General features: G+C 48.2%; 2 protein-coding genes across 2 annotated transcripts in view; one reads left to right on the forward strand and one right to left on the reverse strand.

Moving 5' to 3' along the window:
- Positions 1 to 15,129: 15,129 nt before the first annotated feature.
- Positions 15,130 to 16,674, forward strand: LOC126575032 (ornithine decarboxylase-like). The gene is made up of 2 exons (XM_050235517.1): positions 15,130 to 16,420; positions 16,498 to 16,674. The coding sequence occupies exons 1-2, from the start codon at positions 15,177 to 15,179 to the stop codon at positions 16,583 to 16,585; spliced, it is 1,332 nt and encodes a 443-aa protein (XP_050091474.1). The 5' UTR covers positions 15,130 to 15,176; the 3' UTR covers positions 16,586 to 16,674.
- A 6,631-nt stretch (positions 16,675 to 23,305) lies between these two features.
- LOC126575093 (translation initiation factor IF-3, mitochondrial) overlaps positions 23,306 to 24,012 on the reverse strand; it is a 1,221-nt gene continuing 514 nt past the window's right edge. The window contains exon 2 of the mRNA XM_050235632.1: positions 23,306 to 24,012. This exon is cut by the window's right edge and continues 27 nt beyond it. Coding sequence (XP_050091589.1) covers positions 23,547 to 24,012 — 466 coding nt within the window. The 3' untranslated portion in view covers positions 23,306 to 23,546.

The raw sequence follows: 24,012 nt of genomic DNA on the forward strand, positions 1-24,012 counted from the left end.
TTCCCTAGGCACAATGGAAACAAATGGCTTTTTGTCTTTTTTTTTGCTTTTGCTATTTACCTCTCCACTAATCTAGGCATTAAAACATCCCCCTTCCGGGGGTTGTCTACCCAGCGGAGACCAAATGTTCTATGCTAATAAATCGATCCAATGATTTACGTCCACAACAAACAAACGCCAAGAAACGGTTCCGTGGGACCCCGGTTTCAGCTTGGAAGGTCTACTGGAAGCCACGATCCTTTCCTTTTTTTCGGGGATGTGCGCTAGAACGTACGATCAGGAAGCTGCAAGTTATTATTCATCCCGGGGCGATACGGAGAGACGCCGAAAAAAGCACCGAAAACATCCCAAAACCCATCCTTTCCGAGGGCAGGAAAACCATCAAGATTTGCATGGCGATTAGGAGGGATCTTCCACGGGCAGCGGTGAGCGTGGAGATAAGCCCAAGAGGGAGAGATAGAGAAAGAGCAAAAAGGGACACAAACAAGTGGCGGTGAAAAGTGGAAACAAATCTTCTCCCCAAACACGCTCCCTCGCCACCAACCACCAATCATAAAAATGCTTTTTGTTCCCCACGCTCCAGCCCCCCCGGGGGGGAGTTGTCCATTATGGGATTTGGCTTTTCTTCTTCGCAAAACGATGACGATGATGATGGTTTTAGGCGGTCGTCGGTTCGTTTGCTGCCATCGTACCACCGCGAGTAAACAGAATCGCGGACCGCGGGCGGACCAGGAAGTCAACAACGGTGCCTCGCTAAGACCGCGATCTGATGAAGATATTTTTCCAATTAACAATCATTCCCCCCCCCCCCCCCATCCAGCCATTTCTGCCTTTTGGATAATCGAAGAGCACTAGCAATCGATCATCGGATTTTCATTTGTTTTATTCTTGTTTGTATTTTATTGAAAAAGAAGAAGATGTTTAAACCCTGCCATCCCTGGATTTTTTCAACATTGCATCATGCACCACGTAATGAAGTTTATGATCCTTGGGTTATTTATCCAATTAAAATGCTATTCGAAACACCTGAAACTATGAAATATCATTTTAAAAAATTACCGGTTACCTAGCGCCTCCATCATCGGATTTTGGGCAACGGAGCTACATAATTTCGTTCTCCCGGTGCGATGATCAGTTTTGGAATTGTCTTATCCTCTCTGACCACGAACACCAACACCGGTTGGGGACTTTTCTGCGGCCCGCATCGCTAATGTGCCTTTGAGAGCCGCGGATTAAATGAACGTGGACGGTAAGCTTAAGAAATTCGGCCACAATGATTCATTATGCGTTGTCTAACCTTCAATACAGGGAACTGGCAGTGTTCCATTGTTTAAGCCACAATGGCAGCGCCTGATGCTCAAAATCCCAAAGAACACATCTACTCAACGCGAGCAAGTGTAGAAGGAGGAAAACAAAAACGAAAAGTCACGTCCATTGTTACTAGGCCGGCCGGCCGGCCGGCGGGTCATCCGGACGGCAAGGAGCAATCCTTTCAACAAGTTTTCCGCACCGGAACATCGCGCCTGCCAAAAACCCCCGTTTTTAAACTCTCGATCGCTAATGAGATTTCCTTCGTGACTTTTCGTGACGCGCCGTCATCCGCCTTGGCCCCAGTGGAAAGGAAGGGCCACAGGGTCCGGCCAAAAAAAAAACACAGGAAGTAAGCGACGGGCGCCGACGACTGACGGTGACGACGGAAATAATCGTTAATTAAAATGCGGGCAGCAAGTGGCCCGTCCGTTTCTTTCGGCGCGGCGCGGTCGTTTTTGGGTTTGACCGAGACGGAGGACAGCTGGTGGCGATGTAGACCGGTCCACGTTGGCGTTGATTCGATAACTTAATTTCGGATAAAACCGTCGCTCAACCCGTTTTTGGTTGATGGTACAGCGTAGAACCTTCCCGTGGATGGGTCCTTTTAATGGCAATAAAGGTTTTTAGAAGGAAAATCAATATTATCTTAAACACTGAAGCGAGTTTATCGCTTGCAAAACGATTTTATAAGCACTTTAAAGTCTAGAAAAAGACTAACAATTCGCTGCAGCGCAATCCATTCTACGGACAAACACCAATCCTGGTAGCGTAATGACAAGAGTAAATAGCATTATCATTGCAATCCCTGAAAACAGCATTCTCCATTAACTAAATCAATTCCAGCGAATGTTATCATGAGCTCTGAATCTAAAGTGTCCTCCAACTGTCAACTACGCTCCTCGAACTTTCTAGTGATGCCACTCGTCACGTCGGCGATAGCGTGGTTTGATTTGGAAAATTAAAACTCCGAACAAACTACTCCAATCGCAAACAAATCAAACACGGTTTGGTGAGTGTTTTGGCTATTATGCAACACCTCTCCCCCTGGTAGGGCTCACTCGAGAGTAATTATGTTAAAAGCCCTAGCAATGTGTTCCACAAAGCGGTACTTCAATGAACACGCTTTCGCTCTTTTACATTTATTCTCGGAAATGCTCGGAACCATGAAAGCTCTCAAAAAACGAACTCAGCCGACGTCGATTCTGAATTCCAGGAGTCCTGGAATGCATGCGAGTTTGCAAGGTGGATCGCAACAGGAAAGCTACACCGTTGTGCTCGCGCACGAAACATATTCCGCATTCGAGAAATTTCTGAGAAATGAAAAAAAAATGCTTTCCATCTGTGCCATCCACGATGACAATCGGAGACATTCTGCAACGCGAAAAGCACATCCTGCTTCCCCACCGCTGCCAGGTTCAGGCGCGTCCCTAGCAGCCTTAATTGTTATGATCTTTCCTGGAAGTTGTTTGCCTTCTTTCTAATAATGCTATGACCTTGTAATAAAGCTCAACTTACTACTGGAGCGGAAGCTGGAATGACGGTAACCCGCGGGAACTCCACGCCTGGCCTGGATGCCTGGATATTCTGACGTTCCGTTTTCCGTTTTTCTGCTGATTCATCGCGTTTCCCAGCAAACGGAGCGGTGTGCAGCAGCTCAACCAAGCCAAACCGTAAAAACCATCATCACAACTTTGCCCCGAAATCTAATTGTCAGACCATTTTTCTTTCCCCGAGACCCCGGCGTGGGGTCTTTCCCGCCCCTTGACTGACTTCTTCAGCTGCGAGTTTCTTTGAGCAGCTAGCGAAGGTGCCACCAAGGCTGATGGTTTAAGATTAGCAGTGGCACGAATTTATCATTGTAGCAAAAGTGAACCACAAACCTGCCCCTGGAACCCTGGTACGTACTGCACTCTCTTTCGCTCGGACTCGTGGAATCTAAAACCGGGCCAGAGCCAGAGCGCCCGGCAGCTTATAGTCTATTTATGCCTGCCTGCCTGCCTTACTACATTTATCACTTTGGATGGAACCAATTTTCTCGCCGGAGTCCAAATCGGACCTGGCAGTCGCAGACACAAGGAAGGCGAGATGCAGCAACAGGATGTCAGGAGGACACTGACAATGAGTTTTTATCTGGCTCAAGAGAGTTGACCTCGCAGTGTCTTGATCGATTGGTACGTTCCAAGTTGCCTCCGCTGTACACTCGACAAACCGATACGGTGTAGCCCCTTTTTTGTGAGGTTATGTTGCTCGCTGGTAGCAGAACCGGTTAAAAGCAGGGTCTTTTATTAAATACCCGTTAGAATTCGATGCAAAAACGATGATGGATTAGACCGATTGTCGGGCATAACTCACTCTCTTCGCTTATCTATCGCTTCATCAGTTCGAGTAGATTAAACATTCATTTCCCTGCTCCGATGGATCCGTGTTTGGCTTTCGAGGATTGGACTCTCATCTAAAAGCTTACCTTGATTACGGTTCTTCTAAACTCATAGCTGGATATGGATTTCACTGAAATCAGAGCTCCTGCCGAGCGAGACCAAAAGCCGACCCGATGCACCAAAGTTCTTCGGGGGAGACGAGAAGAACGAGGATCCTATCCTTCGCTCTATCAGGGATACCGTGGTATGCGCTCGGGGGGTGGTGTTTTCGGTGTTTACTTTGAAAACATTGCCCCGAAAACTTTCTGCTTTAGCTCTGTAAACACCACAAGTCCACCCATGTGCACGAATCAATGATCCAGCTCCAGAGTGGGGTGCGTTTGGTTTGAGATTTCCTAGAACAACCAACGTCGAGTCATTCATTTCGCCAAAAAGTCACGTATCATATTCACTTTCGATGGCTTTCGAATACACTCTCCTTTTTCCTCTCGCTAACGATGATGCTTTGTTTCCTAAGGCGAAATTCCTCTTCTTCTCCTTTTAGAGGTCCTTGGGACCTTCCTCCGTATACGAACTAGCTTTCCAAACTTCACTCTTCAAACTTCTGACCAAACTTTCAACAACCCGTTCCGTCTCAAACCCTTTTCTGCTTCGTTTCTTTACATTTCTTTCCTTTCTTTCTTTCGCCGGGTTCCGAGCTTTTGCTTATCACGCAGTCTTGCGAGTTATCATTTCACGCTTTTCGAAAGTCCGAGAATTGACGTCCTTAAAGGAGGGGGACGTAAGGAAAAGTTTGCACGCTCAAGGAGCAACATTTGGCACGATTTTTCTCTCTGAACCTCTCAGGACCTTTCGAAAAGCGACGGGAATGGTGGGAAATGGGATGGAAAACAAAATCCTCCAACTCACACTAGGCACGGCCAAACGAGGCGCAGATGACGACGACAACTTCACACATTCTGGAGAGGCAAAATTCCGAGAGAAAAAAAAACGCAAACTCAGTTGCGCCATCGGTTGCGAGTTCTGCTACGTCAACGAGGCAGCGAATCGAAACACAAATTTCATCTTCGTCACGGTACGTACCCTCCATACCTCCCCTTCCTCTGTCCGCTGTGGCAGCTCATGTATGTAATCCCGAGAGCTGCGAAATCCAGTGACCGACACACCGAGTTCAGGGTCAACATTTGGCTTCTCAAACCTCCTTCTGGTGACGATGACGACGGAGCGCTTTGGAAACTGTCAACCCCACCGAACGGAACCAGCGGCTCAGAGGAGTTGGAGTGGTGAACCCCAAAAATCCCGAAAATACCTTTTTGATGATATTCACAACTTGCGCCCGAAGGTCGCAAAACCTGGAAAAGGGGCTGGTTTGGTGTTTGGCTTGGGGAAGTTTCGTGATTTTTTTCCTCATCATTTTCCCCTCTCTTTCCTTCCGCGTTTTTCTTCCGCCCATACCAACCTGATAGACTCGCCGAAAGTTTATCCATCAAATTAAATCAACGGAATCCGTTTGATGGTGAGGCATTACTCGACTAAAGTGGGTATTAGGGCCGCGGCTTCACGCACTTCCTGACTGAACTGTTTGCCTGCAAAGCGAGTGCTCTACAGAGGTGTGCAATTCGCCAAGAAAACGTTCGTTTTAACTAGCCAAGTTTCCTAGGAAGGATCCTTGAAGGATTCTATCCTCGCATAACCATTAGAAACGGAAACTCTTCAGAGCATCGTTGCTGTCATCGAATACGAAAACTGTCCACTTGACACAAATTCTATATTTCCCTCCCTCCCGGACCCTGCTGGTGCGATAAAAGTGTTCGATTTGCCTGCGTGCCATCCTTTGCCTTCGACAGCTTACCGGGAACCTCTCCAGTACGAGTGCACGTTATGCAAGTGAAGCAAGAGGAAGCTCTTGGCTCTCACTAACGACATCAGTATCTGAGCAGCATAATTCAATCATAACAGATCAATAGAGGGATCCACAAGAAAGGCAGACTTTTTTTTTTCCTGCTCTACTCTACGATCCACTTCTACTCCGTAAATCAGAATATACGGAGACTGGGCAAGCAGACGGAGGACAAAAAAATGAAACGAAGCCTTCAGAAGGGGCTGCATGGCAATCGAGACGCAAAACGATTGCAAGTACAGCGGAGACCCGATCTCTGGAACGGGGTTTTTCCAAGCTGGCACAAGTTTTTCCTCGATTGGAAAAACAATTCCTACTCCCTTTTTTTTTTTTTTTGCTCTCTCGGAACCCTTCTCGATACGCCACACTGGCTGATGAGCTGCATATTTATACTCATAACAACGTACCAGCGCGCTCAACTGTACCATGAGGCCACTCATGGTGGACATTTCTGCATCAACGGTTATTTTAACCGTGCCCGTGACTCTCCTCTCCACACAACTCACGTCTGGCGCTCCTGCGCTGAGACTCCGAGCTTTTCCGAGATCGAAAAATGTGCTGTGCAAAGCAATTTTCATAACTCCTTGCCTTCAAAACCTCCAGCCAACATCCAGTGATTATTATCATCATCATCATCATCATCATCAGCATGAGTAGGACGACGTAGACGACGACGAACCCGGGGAAAAACCTTGCAAAAAACCTTGGCATCACATAAAGCAGGGCAGCTATCATGGAGACCATTATCGTGTGTAAAGAAAAACGCCAGATGATGATAACGGAACGAGAGTCAGCACTGTGCACTGTGTGGCACGAGGGAAAGGTCTTCGTCGGTTGTTGAATTCTCAGAACCGTTATGCTTTCACCCGGTGCATTGGTCCCGGGGAATGAACTGCGCACGTGGTGCTGCTGTTGGTGCCGGCCTTAGACACCGAAAGCGGACCGAAAGCTGCGACGCTTCATTCCTGCAAATGCAGATAGTAGGCGAGAGAGGCAACCGAACACCGGCAGAGTGATCGTCGTTCTGCACACCAGCTGGATGCAAAAACGCATCCATGCAAATCAAATGCACAACCCAAATGTGCTGCCTTGTAGTTGCCGCTGCAGCTAGTGCAGCTGCGTGCGACTAGCACCACAGTAGGTGCGATGTCGTAGTAAGGAGAGCGAAGGAGGGAAAAAATAAGCCTCAGTCCCGATGTGCGTCGTGCACTCTCTCTCCCTCTCTGCTGCTGCTTCGAGAGGCCCGCAACTGAAGGCAGCCCGTGCTTAGTAGCAGCGAAGAAGTTCATTTGAGAAGTTCATAAGCGTTGGATGGATTAAATTGAGTTGCCGTTGTTGCGTTGAGTCGCAGCAAAAAAAAAACGGTATGTTAAATCCAGCGGACGCATCTAATGGCTCTCGAGTGAGGTGACTGATCAAAGAGAGCTTTTTTTATGAGGAAGGAAAGTTGAAACTGTAATGGAGCCCGCTCTTCGCTCTTCTCGGAAAGCTGTACCATCTTGTTGGTTTGGTTGTTTGGATGGAATCAGAATGTAAGAGAACTCGTCTCGTATTTATGCGACCTTAATGCTGCTAACAGCAATGCTCTCGCTTTTATACTGTGATCTATCCCAGCGGCAGTGACCCCAGCACTTGACAGAACTTAACGGGGGACTGGGTTAATTCGGGTTAAAAAAAGGCCAATTTTTTTGGGAGTTTTTGTGCCCGAAAATGTCATAATAAATTACGTCTTTCAAAGAACATTAGGCACAGCTTGTTGCATATTAAAAACATTCAACCATGGCCTCAATATATGCGATGCAAGTCTGCAAAATTGTTGTTATTTTGTGGTGTCTATTTTAACATCGTCCTCAATTATCTTAGTTACTTTCTCTTGAGGCTCCCATCAAGTTTGCAAGAAATTTTCATTTTCAAATATTTATGGTAGCATTTTGAAGTTATAAAAGTGTAGATTTTTATAATTTTAGTATTTGAAAACCAGTTTTGATACAAAATAAGTGAACGAAATACTATTAACAAATTATATTAATATCGAGGAGAGTATCTCGTAAATAAAATGCACATAAACTGTTCAAATCTTCGAAAAAGATCAATCCAGAAGTGTCTATCACGTTTGTTTAATTCAACTATTTAGCACAATATCCTTGAAAGATTATTGTTTTGAGAAGAAATGTTACAAATTAAACAAGAATAAAATAAGGAGTAATCAGAAGAGAAGAGAGGAGTTGTCCAGAGCAATTGAATGATAAATTAATACCGCGAAGCAGATAAATGAGCTGCATTGAATCTTCCCATCCCTCACCTTCCACTTGCATACTAAATGCAAGAAACAATGCTAACACTTTGGCCTCCCCTCCCACCTAAACTAGCTGCAGCACGACAACCAAATCCAGGAACCCCCCGGGGCGCCGACATGGTATTAGCAATCAGCTGCGGAACAAAAGCACCAACAGCACGCTGGTAACACTCTGGCAATTGATTGTATCACATGGCAGCGGCTCCACCCAAAAGGCGCGGCAACCATCGGCCCCGCCCTGGGGGCCACCAGCCCGCGGGACAAATTATGCAGACATTATTCGCAAAACTTGCAAAACGTCCCCTCCGGAAACGGCTGTCGAACGAATCGAAATGATGCGAAACGTTCCTCCAGGCACCAGGCACGACACGTGAGTGCGTACGACATGCCAGGACCCCGGTCGACGGGGACGATGGTGAACGAGGGGGGTGGTTCCGGGATTTACATAAATGTTAATCGTGTTCGGTTGCGGGCGCCTCCTCCTGCCGGGAGTCCTCGGAGATTTTACGCGTCCCGTGTCGTCGTTCCGAAGGCGCCAACCACTGGAACACACACGTGCATGCATACATGGGCATGAATTCAGTTAGCCATCGCTGGCTAACGGTAATAATATGTATATTACGCTTTGATTTCAACCCATTTCACCCAGCACCCAGCATGTTGTGTAGCATCTGTTTAACCTCTGTTCGGAAGTCCCCCCGCCGTGGAAGGTCCTTGACATCGCTAAGACGCTACACGTCTCGTCTGGATGTCGCTGCGTGCCGTTGGTAGTCGGATTTCCAATCGGTATCCCCATTCCGCCCATTCCTAATTATACGCTCAGAACGATTATCCCTCAGCGCATCAATATGCGCAGAATGATTTGGACCTCAGGACCTCACTGTGAGCTCAATCGAAAGCTCATCAATTCCCTGCTGCTGCTGCTGCCGCTGCTGCTCCTGCTGCTGATAGATTCCCTCTCATCAATCGTTCGAAAATGCAAACGGAAATGAACTAGGCGAACGACTAATGGTATCGTTTCGATTGACTTATTGAGGGAATCAAAATGGAATTCGCTTGTTCCATACACTCGCGCCATATTGTTTCGATTCCAGTGCAACGCTTGAAGCTATTGGAATGAACCGAAAAAAACACCAAAAAAGGAGTTCCGTGCTTACATATCCAACTCATTAGTGCAGTTTATTATGAACATTTTACTAACCTTACTCCACAACATCGGCAACAGATCTCTCGGTAGAATCTCGGAGGTACGTAGAACCGTAGCACTGAAATCGAAATGCAATCGAACTTAATTAATTGAACGTGTGGCTATATGCTGTACGAACACTGATGACGTGCTGTGGTGCCGCTTTTCACTAGCACACAACCAAGCGACCAAAGCACCACAGCACCACAGCACGAAAAAGCAAATAAATTAAAGCTCCGGATTCGGGCGAATGGTAAATTTGTTTGGCACCTTCCGGGCCCGTGCCAGATAGGGTCTCGCGTGTTTGCCAGAAACGCGCCTTGCACTCGCCACACATAGCACATGATTGAATTTGGAGAGTGCATCCATTAATTGCGCACTTGTTTGTTTGAGCACGGTGCACATCCGTTTGCTGTCACGTTCGATGTTGCCGATTGGCTGTGTAGTACTGTTGATTTCAACAACGGACATGTATCGACCGATTGTGCCATTGTTCCCTTCCGCAACCATTAATGATGTTGACGAAGCACGATGAACATGAAATTAATTATTTATGTTTATGAGCTTTTTGTTCAAGACCTTCGCTTGATGCATTCGAGGTTTTTGCTTTGCAAAAAAAATCAAACACATCAAACACACGAACCAAACATAACCGCAACCGGGTGGCACCGGTTTCCCCAGTGCTACGATGCATTACCACAGCTTACAACGAGCAAAGGCCCCGTGGTCTGTGGTTACACAATCGATGGATGGTACTCGATGCCATAAAACATGATTGAATAATTAACTTCATATTACAAACTCAAACAAGAGGTTGTGAAAACGGTAATGGCTGGGCTTCGAAAAACATCAGGAAAAAAAGGATTTCATCATAATCGATTACACGATAGGATAGGCATTCATCGCATGGTAGATGCATCGGCGTTGATTGAAAATCAGGATTACAGATCGCACTGCATTACGTGGTAATTAATCGATCTGACTACCAGCAGCTACTGCGGCAGCTCGATGATTAGTTACGAGCATCAAGCTAACCGCAGTAGCGTTTACTATCGAACGTATCGAGAGTACGTTGATTGGCACATTGGATTGCAATCCGATTTTTAACCACTAGCTACCATCTAACCTCATCCAATGCCAATTGATAACACTCGATTCGAAACTCGAGCTACTGCAATACACAGCTCATCATCGCCAGCACCATAATCTAGTGTTACAACAGCCAGACTGAGGTGCATTATAAATGGCCACAGGCTTCGGTGAAGTGGAACCAGACTGAAAAGAGATTTATTCGAATGCAACACCATTCCGGTAATGTTGTGTGGGGCGCATATTAATAATAGAGGCTGCAGCATAAATTAGCAATGTAGTCCGGTGTTCGTTTGCGTTCGTTCGTAGTGCTGCTGCTGCTGCTGCTGCTGCGTGTTCATAATTTGCTGCCCGATCCCATAAATGATTACATTAAATCATTCGAGCTGTTTGCACTTCTCGCAGAGATAGCAGGAACGACGACGACGACCGAGAGATAGCATCCAGTGGTAGCTATTATCGAGTTTTGTAATCATTTAGTGGTTTGTACGGTTTCCTCCCTTCGCCGGGGGCACGGTATCGACAACCACCGTTGGTGTGAGCGTGGAAAATGTAAATTACTTTTGCTGCTCTAATTGGCGTGCACGCTGGTAGGGAAACTCACTCGAAGCGGAACCATTTCTGCAATAGTTTTTTCATCATTTGAAGTCCGCCAGCGCGCCAATGTTTTAGTAGCAGCCGTTCAGCCGCCTGATACTAATTGCTTCTTTTTTGCCCCGGGAGGTTTTTGGGATATTTTACTAAATTTAAATTCGGTGAGCCAGAATGAGCTACCGGAAGTTGCATCCAACGCTCGAACTGACGCGGTAGGTCCGAGTTGCTTCACTCCAGGGTCCAGCCGTTGGTAGACAGACTCAACACAACTTCCTCAAAACTTTCCCGGAAACCGAACAGCAGGCGAGGCGCCGGTGTTATTTGCACTTTGCCTTATAATGAACGGTACCTGTCAAACGCAACACTACGCTCCATCATCGGGCTCCACCACGGCTCAACGCCTCATGGCTGGCGTACGTCAAACCAGGACCTCACAAAAAAGACCAACCCATGCTGCGGCCATAGTAAACCACAGTGTGTCCGGTGGTAGGTACGTTCGCTGTGCTGTCCTTCTTTTTTTGGCGATGTTTTTCCTTCTCCTCCGCTTCTTCTGCTGCTTGTTTGTGCTTTCAGTTTGCTCTCTCGACCGATCATAACGATGTCCTAACCGTCTGTTAAATCTAAACCCATCGCCATTCTCGGCCGGCCGAACGACCGATATCCGGTTCCGGTGTAAGGTTAGTTAGCCTGGGCACCAGAACAGTAATGGTGCCAGGAACTTCATGCTCTCGTGATGTAGTCGCGTACACCGACGGTCAGTTGAAATGGTTGGTGGATGTTCCGTAAAGTTGGTGCGCGAATCCGGGAAGCACTCCGACGATGAAGTGTAAAAGTGTGCCGACCAGAGAGACTGGCACGTGAAACAGCGCCGAAGGACTGTTCTTTGGTTCTTTCATTTGCACGAACATCTTCATATCCAAATGATACTGCTACCCGGCCTGGCTGCAGTAGCACGAAGTCGTTGAGATGGAAACGCAAACGCCGTCTACAGCTGTCCTCCTTCGCCGAAGAGCTTTTGTGCAAAAACAAAAACAGAAAAACCTAAAGGCCAGCCTGGCTGGATGGTGGAAAAAGCGGAATTCCGATGGCGAGATAAGTAAAATAAATGTTTTACTGACTTACAATTGAAAATGGTTGACTGGCTGGCTGGCTGGCTGGCCTGGCGAACGACATTGTACGACTCAACGCAGCATTCGCGCCCACTTCGCGTGCTTCGCTGCATCGTAAAGGGCAAAGATGCTTTTTAATCTCGTTTATTGTTTGCCACCCAAGGACGGGGTGGAAATGAGACCACCATCAACGCCACATCGCTGTAAAGGATTGTCCTTCGAGTCGAGTCCTTCGAGTTTATCTCTACCAAAAGGGCTGGACCGAACCTTGGCCAATAACACGAAACACTAGAGATGTGTAATGTGAAAAGGGGGGATCGTGTTGTGGCATGAATTCAATTTCTTGACCTTGAGGGACCCCTTCATGTCCCAGAAGTAATCAATTATTTGAGAAACTCAAGCCTCCAACCATCCAGCCACGTACGCAGTCCAGTGGCAAACAGGTACTGCCCCAACCGGCATGTTTACCCTGTCCTCCGGATGGTCGAATGGTCGCGTGTAAGTCCGCTCCTTCTCGTAGGAAACTTGTTGAGAAGAAAACCCCCCGAGTATGGTCTAGACAAGCTGACGGAGCGCTGGCAGAAGGCAGTCACAGTGTTCCGGTTTCTGCATCGATTTCGCCAGTTCTGCAACATCCTTTCCTCTTCCTCTCTCTCTCTCTCTCTCTCTCTCTCTCTCTCTCTCTCTCTCTCTCTCTCTATCTCTCTCTCTCGGGTGAGGAAGAAAAATGGAATGGAAACTTCAACACCAACAGCTGAAGACTTTTGCCAACATTTGCCAATGGTTCTACGGAGCCGGTAGATGTGGGTCCTTCCACTTCGGTGGACCGGGGCTGCAAAATAACCAGACTTCATCTACTTTACACTCCGGCTTCGGTCGTCCTTTTGGGCCCCATAAGGGGGCACCCATGAGCGATGCAATCGAATCGATCACTCCACGGTCAGGACAGCGGCAACCAGAACAGAGGCCAAAACAGAGCAGCCTGAGCGGCTCGGAGGACAGAACTTCAATCTACACCACCCTCTGTGCCTGCAGTGGCAGCCCACAAGTGGCACTAGTGGCGAAAATCGAATCGACGACTGGAACTGGCATCGAAGCGCCGGAGTGGAAATTGCTACATTTTTCAGCAGCTATTACACTTTGGTCCGGTGCTCCTGGACCCTTCGTCGAGTTCGAGCGTTCGTGTCTGTCTCACTCGCCTCGAGAAGATGCATCGCGAGAGCACGGATGCACTTCCACCGGATGCTCGATGCGATCCAGCGCGCGATGCTCCTTAAATGATTCCGATCCGGAAACGGAATGGATGCAATCGACAGCAAAGTTGAAGTAGGAGAGTAGAAAATTGAATGAAATGCGGAACGGAAATAAATATATATATTTGCAGCCCCGCCCGTTGCCCGTCGCGTGTATCGTCGCTCGCTTCGACACTGCTGGCTGGCTGGCTGAGGAAATAAATTGGCCTCCACCACCATCGAACGTGGAACTGGTACGATGTTGCCTCTGCTGCTGACATCAAACTTGAAAGGGTGAAGTGGCAAGAAGGTGGTGTATGCCATTCGGTGCTCTGTTAGTTACCTGGTGCCTGTCGTGAATTGAAACACTAGTGATTCGAGAGAATCTAACGGGTATGTTGTATTACATCTATGGTGAGTGATTTCGGGGAATCGGCAATTGACGTTCAATGGGATGTAACTAGTTAATTGATTTCAAGCGGAATTGATTCCTTTTATCTTTCACATTCGCGCTACTTGTCATCCATATTGATTTTTTTTTCTGTTTCCTACACATCACATGTTCTTGTTACCGTTTGCCTGATTCATTTCGAGTAGATTGCCTTGCTGAATATCTAATGATTTTGTGATCTTTATTAAAGGTTTGATTTTTACTTTTTCTTTTGTTGATTGTGTTGCAATAATAAAAACAATTTTGTAACATTTTCTTCCTCTTGATGAAACCTTACAGTCTAATGGAAAGATCCTTTGTACTTAATTTAGAATTGAGAAAAAATTCAACAAAATAAATAATAGAAAATTAAATTAACAGCTTTATTTCCGCCTCCACCAACAATATTAAAGTCTTAAATTCCTCAAGACTGTAGATGATCATGTAGAAGCAAGTAAAAAAACACTCTGTTCCACAATCCCCCCCCCCCCCCCGGGGTTGCTATCTTCTTTTGCCCCCACCGAAGACACAAACAACTCTCATAGCACCAGAGAAAAAGCCGCGGATTAGTTAATTGCAGTTGTTTCGCGGTATCAACGCCCGCCGGCAAAGACAGAGAGCAAAGCGAAACAAGATAAGCCTCGTATCTCGGCCGCAGCATCATCTGATCTCTTGGTGCATCTTGAATGCACTAACTGCACCAGAAAAAGCGTACCACGACGACGACGACGACGATGACGGAGCAGCAATAGCGAAAAGCGGATTAACCACGGTTTGAAGAGCCGCCTAGGAATAGTGAACCACTTTGTTCTCTCTTGTGTGGTGTGGCTTGTGCGAATGCAGGTGCAAGTGCAGTGAGTGCAGTCGAGGAGAGCAATGGAACTGTACCGTACCATGGTTTTTTTTTTGTTTGGCTCCACGGCAGTTTCGTTTTCAATGATCCTTCAATGGATGGACGATGATAAAAACAAAGTGAACCAATTTGTTCAAGTCTTATAACTTAAGCCAATTGTGAAACCAATTCAATGGTCTTGTAAATAGAATTGTGCCAATCCCGTACTCTCCGGCAGCACGGTGCTATCGCTCAGCAACAGACCGTTCCTTACAAGCACGTGCTTTACGCTGATGAGATTCACTTAGTTTTTATCTTGCCTTTCTTCCTCTTCACCACGATGTTGTCAAGGATGATAAGCATACGCGTACGGCGTGGCGAACATTGGACGAGTTGGATGAACGAGAACCACCGAATACGCGGTATTTTTCGTCCCATCCCAATTGACTGTTACTCCAATCTGCCTTAACAACCACGTCTTATCAGCCCGTTCCGTTCGGATCCGATGCCGGAGACAAAAAGTTTCATCGACCAGTCAGTAGCTGTAGCTGATTCGATTAGGAACAAATTTGATAGGGAGGGGGGGGGGAGAAAAAACGGAATGAAGAACGGTTCACAAAACAATGAGAGGTGTCTCTGTGTCTAGGAATACCGTGCGACCTTATCGTATTGTCAACTGGTCGGTGATTAAAGATGAAGCGTCGGTGACAGATCAAACAAGGTCTCCCGGTGGCAGCACGTTCTCGGTGGCTCACATCAGTTTAGCCCACGAAGTTGTGCGAAGCAGAAGGTAGTACACGAGACCCGCTGACCAGCGAGATGACACCAGAAAGTGGAAACTTTGAGAAATTTGACAACCTAACGATTCTGCCACCGGCGGTGGACAGTATCGAGAAGGAAATCGATCGAATTATCGAAACCGGAACACGGGAGCATCCACTGCACGTGCTCGATCTGGACGATGTCGTCCAGAAGCATCTGAACTGGTTGCGTACCATGCCTCGCGTCACTCCGTTTTACGCCGTCAAGTGTAACGATGATCCAGCGATCGTGGCCACGCTGGCACGGCTCGGTACTGGATTCGATTGTGCATCGGAAGCTGAGATACGTACCATCCTGGGACTGGGTGTTGAACCGGAGCGGATCCTGTTTGCTCATCCCATCAAATCCCTTCCAGCGCTTGCCTTTGCACGATCGCACGGCGTCAAGCGGATGACGTTCGACAACGTGTGTGAACTGGAGAAGGTGGCCAAAGAGTACCCGGACGCGGAGTTAGTGCTACGTATCCGGCACGATGCCGATCGTGTGTTGATCCAGTTGGGCAAGAAGTTTGGATGCGATGCTCGCGGAGATGGACTTCGATTGATGGATCGTGCGGTCGAGCTCGGTGTGAAGGTGGTTGGCGTTAGCTTTCACGTTGGGTGTGGTAGTTTAGATGCGGATTGTTTCTATCGTGCGATCGAATCCGCTCGGGTAGTGTTCGATTACGCTCAATCGAAGCTCGGTGTTCGGTTGGACCTGTTGGACATTGGTGGAGGTTTCCCGGGAGATAATGATAAACCGTTCCAACCGTATGCTGATGCGGTACAGAAGGGTCTAGAGGAATTCTTCCCCAATGCAGAGGAGGTGAACGTGATTGCGGAACCTGGCCGATATTACGTTGGCTCCGCCGTCACACTCCTCTCGACCATTCAAGGGAAAAAGGTGATCTACGATCCGGAGTCGGGAGAGCAGGAAAAAATCGAACAGATCATGTACTACATCAATGATGGTGTGTTTGGGACGCTGTTTGATTGGTTGAGCTTACGCCAGATCAATGATCTGCATCGCGCCGTACCATTGATAAGACGTGAGCGTCGTAATGAAGCCACCTTCCGGACCACGATTTGGGGACCGACCTGTGACTCGACTGACATCGTTTGCGAGGATGTGGACTTCCCCGAGCACCAAATCGGGGACTATATCGTGTTCGACAATCTCGGTGCGTACGGAATGACCTTTGCCACCAACTTTAACGGGTTCCCCAAGCCTACTGTGCAAGTTTATGTCAGTGAGCGTACTTGGTAAGTTACACAAGAATTCCACTTTACATGTACAACGCTCGGAGGAGTTTCTTTTATAATCATTTCAATGTTTACAGGACCATGCTGCAACAGATCAACGACAAGAACTGGAAGCAAAAAACGCTGTCCTTCCTCGAGAGCACTTGCCAGCAGATCCGGAATTGACTCGAGCGCAACTGGATTCTCGAGAGCCTGGCCACAGTGACAGTCCCGTGTGTATTGCACCACCAAATAAAGCTACCACTCAAAACGAAGGATTTCTTGTGAAAACTAACAACCTCGTGCGGAACGGTTCGCCCCCATCCGCACTCGCTTTGCTAGTTTGCTTTACACCGGACATTCAGTTCCCGAGGTCGCATTCGAGAGGAGTGGTTGTAGTAGAGTGAATTTGAGTTTAAAGTACACCTCCAGTACTGATACCCCTTCGGTAGCTGTAGAAGTGAAGCACGATACGCCCTCCATAGTCGAAGTTGAACTTCCGGTCCCAAAATCTAAACCTTCTCGAGCCTGGCGTTTCCTGGTGCCATCACTGGGAGATGGTGGTTTTGAATGTACTTTCGAGTGCTTTCCGTGCGTCTCGCTCTTCTCGAGCTTCTTGTTGTGGCTGTCTCTGGTGGATGCGCATCCATGCAATTTCCTTCGGCGTCGAACATAAAATCCGCGCTTTCTTCTCGACCACAATCCCAGCCTAACCCAGCGCGGCACTCCACTAGACTGCCACTGCTGCTGATGCTCGAAAAGATGATCCACTTTTATTACCCTGTGGGTGCAATAACATGGCAAGCTGTTGACGGTAAAATAAATTAGATTTGATGGAAAATTTCCTACCCTCCAATAACCCTCCCTCCCTTTCCATTCCCTTATGGTTACGGATACCTGCCGGAAGTCTGCGAAAGAACCCCGGAAACTCTCCTAGAAAGCAACTCAAAGCAGCAGACTCCGGCACACGCTCACGACTCCCCCAATCAGAACTCCGGAAGGAGGCGGCTAAAGTGAAACATCCGGTACCTTACTTCCTGTTATCTGCACCTCGGAGTGAGAGAGAGAGAGAGACGACTTCCCGTCTCGACCACAGCCGGTTCACCTTTTCAACCTTCGCTAGGGATAAGGATTTGCGTTCGCCGTGTGATTCAGCTGACTGACTTGACTTGACAGGTCCGACCGTAAATCACGCGGCCGCGCGGCTTGAGTCATAAAATATTGCAACCGAACGTCACGGCGCGTTGGGTACGAGGTGAAGATGGGCCACGGCATGGTCCGATTCTTGCCGGTGCAATCAACTGCACTCAACTCAACGTTCCCGCCGCCCAAAAGGAAACCCGGTCACGGCTTGCCGACAAATCTGGGCGCAATCCACGATTCCCAGCCCTCGAAGACTAATGATGCTGAAATTCGGAACATTTGCGAGAAGCGAACTTTTGAGCCGTAAATTAAGAGAAGCCCATTCCATTGCGATCGGTGGCCTGGGGCGCCCGGGTGGGTTGGCCATATCCGGCGGAAGACATTAAAATCGTTTCGACCAAGCCGCAAGCCACGTCGACGGTATCACGCGAACGTTCGCTCGCTCGTTCGCTCGTTCACCTGCGAATTATCGTCACACGCCCATCGGGTTCGGCGTGGAGGGACTTCCATAATTTACGACACAACTTGACTGAAATTATGTGCTAATTAAACTTGATTCATTTCCCCCCATCTTCCACTCAGCGCGGGGGGTGGTTAAAAATGTGCTTCGTTACAGAAACAATAGAAGCTCCTGGCAGCACATCCCTGTTGCAGGTGCGCTCTGTCGGTGTTGCGAGAAGCCTTCCAGAATTTTAGAAGCTCTCGTCCGACTGTTGCGCGCAATTAGGGACCCATTCGGCGTTTCATTTAGCTTCCGGCACTTTAATATTAATCTTGCTGTTTGTTATCGTTATTATGCGTCTATTGTTATTCCGGGCCGGTGTTCCGGGCGTTCGTTTTTTGTGAGCCATTCCAATGCGCCACGAGCGCTAATGGGCGAGTGTGGTTCACGGAATAGCGCGCCAAGGATATGATGAAGCCATCAGGAGCGTTTTGGAGTAGTTAATCGCCCAGTGACGTAGTGAGTCAGTTCCATTTTTGTCCTGAGGCCTCAAAAGGCGGCTGTAATGAGAGAATTTGTATGAATGGCGAAGCTGTTGTTGTTAATTCAACTTGAAACTCTGGATTCTGGGCCGCTGGAACTCTCGCACCCGACTACTTCGACCACAATCATCACCATAAATCGCTAAACTCTCCAGCAGTAAAAACAAATGGCGTGACATTAATACTCAAACAGAAGCAACCCATCGCGGTAACGAGCCAGAGAAGGCGCGTATCGATATCAGAGCGCGTGTTATCGTGAAAAGCATTCAATACTTTCCCGAAGTATTCGACTCGGCCCAACACCGGAATACGATGAAAATGTTTTAACAATCCCCAACATTACGTGCCATTTGCCATGGAATGAAGCGAGTGCGAGGACTTACACATCTCCCGCGTATCGAAACGTGTCGAACACGCGCTCGTTCGCCTGTCGTCAACTGTCTTCATTTACGATTCCGGGCTCGTGCATTAACGACTCCCGCACGCACGCACCGAATGTACGCACCATGTGTTTACAGAGTATTGACAGTGCTGTTGAGGGCAGTGGTATGTTATCATTTAATTTTCATCGCTTTCTCACCATTTCGGTGTGCTTCCCGCAAGTGTCTGTGCCCCGCCCAGACACCAAACCCCGCTGTCCCCAGCTGTCCCCAGAGAGGATATGGAAAGAAATCCAGTGATCCCTGGTTCCGACCCTGGGCCCACGATAAGCAAACAAACATGTAAATGAAGAGCAATGAACACACTCGAGTCCTGTTGTTTTGTGGCGCTCGCCTTCCCTCCTACGATCCGAATCCTGGTACACTGCGAGGACCTACACTCGGCAATAACCTATAACCTAAGCCAAAGCGATGCGATCCCAAAAATAGGAACCCCGGACACACCCTCGCACCAGATAACTCAATAAAAGTAAATGTTGCTTCACTTAATGGCGCCAGTATATGACTGTTAACGAGATCGAGAGTCCTTTTCTCCTGGGCCCTGGGCGTCGGCTCAGGGCGTAAAGTTTGATTTGTGTCACTTCCTGGCCCCAGACCCTCGGCCCATTTGCGTTAAGACCAAGCAAAAACCGAATGCAAGCACCCATTTCGTTTCCAATTTCCTCAAACATTACGTGACGGGCTTTAGTGCTGCGCGCGCTCCGAAGCAATAGAGACACTCCGGGTCGGGGTTTAATGGCTTCAACGCTTCGGTACTACGCCTTACTCGGTTTATTGGTCAACACTAGTGCCAATGGGTCAGACATCAAAACGAACCATGATTTTGATTCCGATTGTTATCTTCAGTGCCGGAGAGGCATATAAATGATGGGCGATCTTCGGTGTAGAAGATAATGTCCATAATCCAGTAACGGAGCGTGCTCTATTTCCGTCCGAAGGATCGACGCTCGAGCAACATTAAATTCATTATCCACTCCCGAAAGCAACCAGCGCCCTCCGCTGGCCGACTGACCGCTGACCGAAAGGCGAATCCGTTTGAAGTGCGAAAAAGAACCAACCCATGACGAAGGAAAACCCGTCCCTTAAGCGGCCATTAAGTACTTCCCCTTCTATTGTTCATAATTAATGTAAAGCGTCACCATAAACCTGAAAAACCGGCGAGCCTCGAGCGTCTAGGAAATGCGAGAAAGGGGAAACCAAAAAAAATGGAAAAAAAAACTTTTCCCAAAAATATCAGATGAACAGACCTGGTGCTGCTGCTGCTGCTGGTGCTCGTCAAAAAGTTTTCGTGAAACCCGAAGCGCAACAAATGACGCTCGCTCGCTCGTCACCATCGGTGCTGCACGAATTTTGCTCTACGCCCAGGACATTAGCATGTCCTTCTCTGGGCTGTCGAGAGGCACTATAGGACGCCTAAACGGTGTACCGTTTAGATGGAAAAAGTCCCGACAGAATCAAGATTCAGAGGACTTCAATTTGGTAGCCGCAATTCTCCTTGAGGCACCAATGCTCATGGTGTTTCAGCTACACCTACGCCATCCAGTGTAGGCCTACCGTGGACAAGGATTCCCCCAATGTCTTGCCTGTTCCAAACCACCCTCTCCACCTCCATCGCTGCCGCTTATAGCTAGGAGGCTTGCGGTGGTGGTTTTTGGGGCTTTGGTTGGTGGTTGCAATTGAATATTTTAACTTTGTCAGCAGCTTTCTCCAATCCTCTCTGTCCCCCCGAAAAAGGTTGCTCACGCCAATCCTAATGGAACTTTGTCCTCCTAGGCCGTCATGCTGATGCTGAGGATGGATGAATGGAATAATTTTCTGATTCCGAATCTGATACAAAGCCACAAAACGAAGGCCACAAACTGGCGGTACCGGCTGCTGCTGCTGCTACTGCGCTGGCTAGACGAAAGAAATTTCAATTTCGTATGTATTCCGGGAGTCCCACGGCTGGTAGTCCAACGGCATCCGTCAGCACTAAGAAGGGTTTAAAAATTTTAGAAAAAGAAAAAAAGCTTCATCTGTAAGGCTTGCTTCTGCTTCCATCAGTCACCCCACTGGCCTATCGATTCCTCGTTACCACACTCGCAAAACGCAGTGGAGCGTGGAATCTCTTTGATTAATATTCGGAAGACATAAAAAGCGCGCGGAGCTGTTCTGTCTACATTTCAAAACATTACTCTCAACTACTGATAATGTTTTGCTATACTCTATCGCCATCAGCAGAGCCTACGACTTCCGACCGAACCCAACCAGCCAGTCCGGGGTGGTATTAATCATTCGGACAAGCGCATAGCGAGCGGATTTCGCAGGAAAACGCTTAATCACCATTTTCGATTCTTCTTCCCGCTTCTCCCCGGGACACAGTGCCCGGCACGTGTTCAGCATTGCCAAGTGGCACCGTAGACCACTTCACTAAACCCCCGCCAGGAACAGTCCAGGCCTTCCTCTCGGTCTCGGTGGCGACTCGGCAACAGCAGGATCGATACTCCTTCCACGTACCGTAAACCCTCGACAGTTGCGGACGATTTTAATTCCGTCAATAGAGATGGCTATCGATGAAAGCAACCTCTCCGGACGCAAGATGAATGACACACCACCAGAGAGAGAGAGAGAGAGAAAGAGAAAGTGCCAGGAACAGCAGAAACGGCCATTAACGATAGACGATCGGGAGCGGTTCCGTTTTTGTTGGTGTAAAGATGCTGACCAGGCATTTGCACAAGCCTACTCACCCTGGTGGCAATGACGATGCTGATGATGACGATGATGATGGTAATTTAATTTTAGAAAAAAAAGGGCAGAACTTGGAAGGAAGATGTTGTGTCAACGGTAGTGCCAACTGTAGTCGCCAGATCTTACTGAGCTCCACACGAGAACCGGTACAGTTTCCTGGAGCATCATGCCGTTGCTTTCGTTTGTTTAATTGGTCCATAAAACATAGATTCTCTAATGCATAGGGAATGGGAGGTATCAACTCGGATACCCAGTCCCGACTCCAAGCAATGCATGACCACAAAATATTGCCCAATAGTTATATGGTGCCGGTGGTGCGCTACTGGCCGACCAGACGAGAAGGAAATCCTTTTGCATTTTTCATTCTCCCCGACCTCCGGCAAACGTCAGCAGAGCCACCACCCGGCCAAACACCGATAAAACCTCACTCCACTGGGACACCGAAAGTGCACACTATATGCACTTCACTGTTAGCACCCCGGTATCGTTCGCCCCACCACTTGAAAAGCATACTTCACTTCCGGTAATAAAATGGCAGGCATTCATGTTTTGTGCCAACATAAAATGGCACACGAGTAAACCTCCCTCCGGGAACATCGAATGTGCAGCAGCATGAAGCAATGCCGCTGAATAAACTTTCATTGTTTACTCCGGACGTAGGCCAATGCACCGCCCTGCCCCTCGGCCACATCCTTTATGCAACAGTGAAAGGCGATTTTGTCCTTTCGGTGGTGGAGCGCCACCAAAACAAAAGAGCACCAACTGCAGCAAAAAGGTTAAAGCTCCGCTTGCCGAAGGATTCGTTCGCTGATCGTTCAAGTTTATGGTTTGATTCACCACGAGAGATCAGCCTGATGATAGTCATTACTTCCGGTCATCAAGCAACCGAAAAGCAAACGTACCGCGTGACCACTCAGCCCCGCTACCAACCGGGATAAAACAGGGAAAACCGAAACCGAACCGCATCAACCGCCATTAGCTACGGTCACCATCGCAGTATCGCACCTTGCGGTGATGCCGAGTGCGCCGGGCTACTTAATAATGCATTCAACAAAAATCTCGGTGTTGCATCCTCCCTTACCCTCCTCCGTTCGCAGCACACATTTCCGCCGGATGCGCTCGCTCGGAATCGAGATAAATTTATGGCTTTGGCATGCGTATAACATGCACGTTTTTTCCCCAGTATATGTTGTCCATTTGTACTTCCCATCCATTTTCTTCGTCCTCTAGAGTTGACAGTGACATCGCCACTCGAAGCTGAAATGGAATTGAATAATTTAATTACTCGCACGTTACGCATCACCGCATCACCCGGTCGGGATGGGCCGGGATAATGCGACAAGTTGCCACAACCATCGCCACTATCACTATCATCGTTCGCCACCCTTCCTCCGGCTTTGTATGCCGGCGCGCAGCGTGATACGTGATGAAGTGTCGAGAATCTAATTTATTTCCATTCCAACCGAGAGACCGGCACGGGATTAAAAGGATTAATAGGAATGAATAAATCGCCGAGGATTATCGTGACGGCAGCAACGTAGTGTTAACGATTAGCGGTGCATTTTCGGGTATGGGAGTGAAGGAAAATAGCGTGTGTGCTACGTGATTTATGATCTAAATTGATGCTAGTTTATTATTATTCAAAACTTTACACTCGAATGCATGCGGGTGCTGCTGCATGCCGCTGCGCTACGTGGTCATCTATCACCCCTGAGTAGATAAGCCCAAAAGGCATACTTCACGCATAGGACCAGCGCGACACATCCCGTGACTTTGAAGCGCTGCATTCCGTTTACCGGCTCTTTGCTACAGTTCGACAGTTGTTCGCTGCTTCTGTCCTTGTGCTGTGATTGTCACGCTAGCAAACCCCTAGCCTGGTAGTGTATGCCACGTACAGCTTGCACATCGCCACCACCATTAGCCAACGGATTATTCGTTCCTTTCGTCTCGAGCAAAGCCTTCTGCTTGCCAGACCCTGTGGCAGCGGTTGCGGTGGACGGAGCAGTTCCAGCAGCAACGGGCAGTATGTTGAATCGTAAATCATTGTCCCTTAAGCGCTTCTGTACGATTTTGCCGCACTCCTTGACGTTCGTCTCGAACCGTTGGACAATGTCCTCCTGCTTCGCCTTACTGCCAGCACCATCTCCGGTGACCACGACACGCACCTCGTACGATTTGGTGAGCCACTTTTGGACGTTCTGTATCTTGGAGGCAAGATCATGCTCCGCTATCCGGGCACTGATGGTGAGCAGCTTGTCCCCCTTGACCGTGGCGTCCTGTTTGCTTTTCTTCTTCTCCTCGCGTCGCTTCAGATCCTCC

The sequence above is a fragment of the Anopheles aquasalis genome, chromosome 3 (assembly GCF_943734665.1).
Source record: "Anopheles aquasalis chromosome 3, idAnoAquaMG_Q_19, whole genome shotgun sequence".
NCBI classification, from domain to species: domain Eukaryota; kingdom Metazoa; phylum Arthropoda; class Insecta; order Diptera; family Culicidae; genus Anopheles; species Anopheles aquasalis.

What these genes read in the sequence shown, in the direction of transcription:
- LOC126575032 (XM_050235517.1), top strand. Translation starts at nt 15,177, where the DNA reads ATGACACCAGAAAGTGGAAACTTTGAGAAATTTGACAACCTAACGATT. An exon ending in TATGTCAGTGAGCGTACTTG is followed by an intron (nt 16,421 to 16,497) that starts GTAAGTTACACA and finishes CAATGTTTACAG; the next exon opens with GACCATGCTGCAACAGATCA.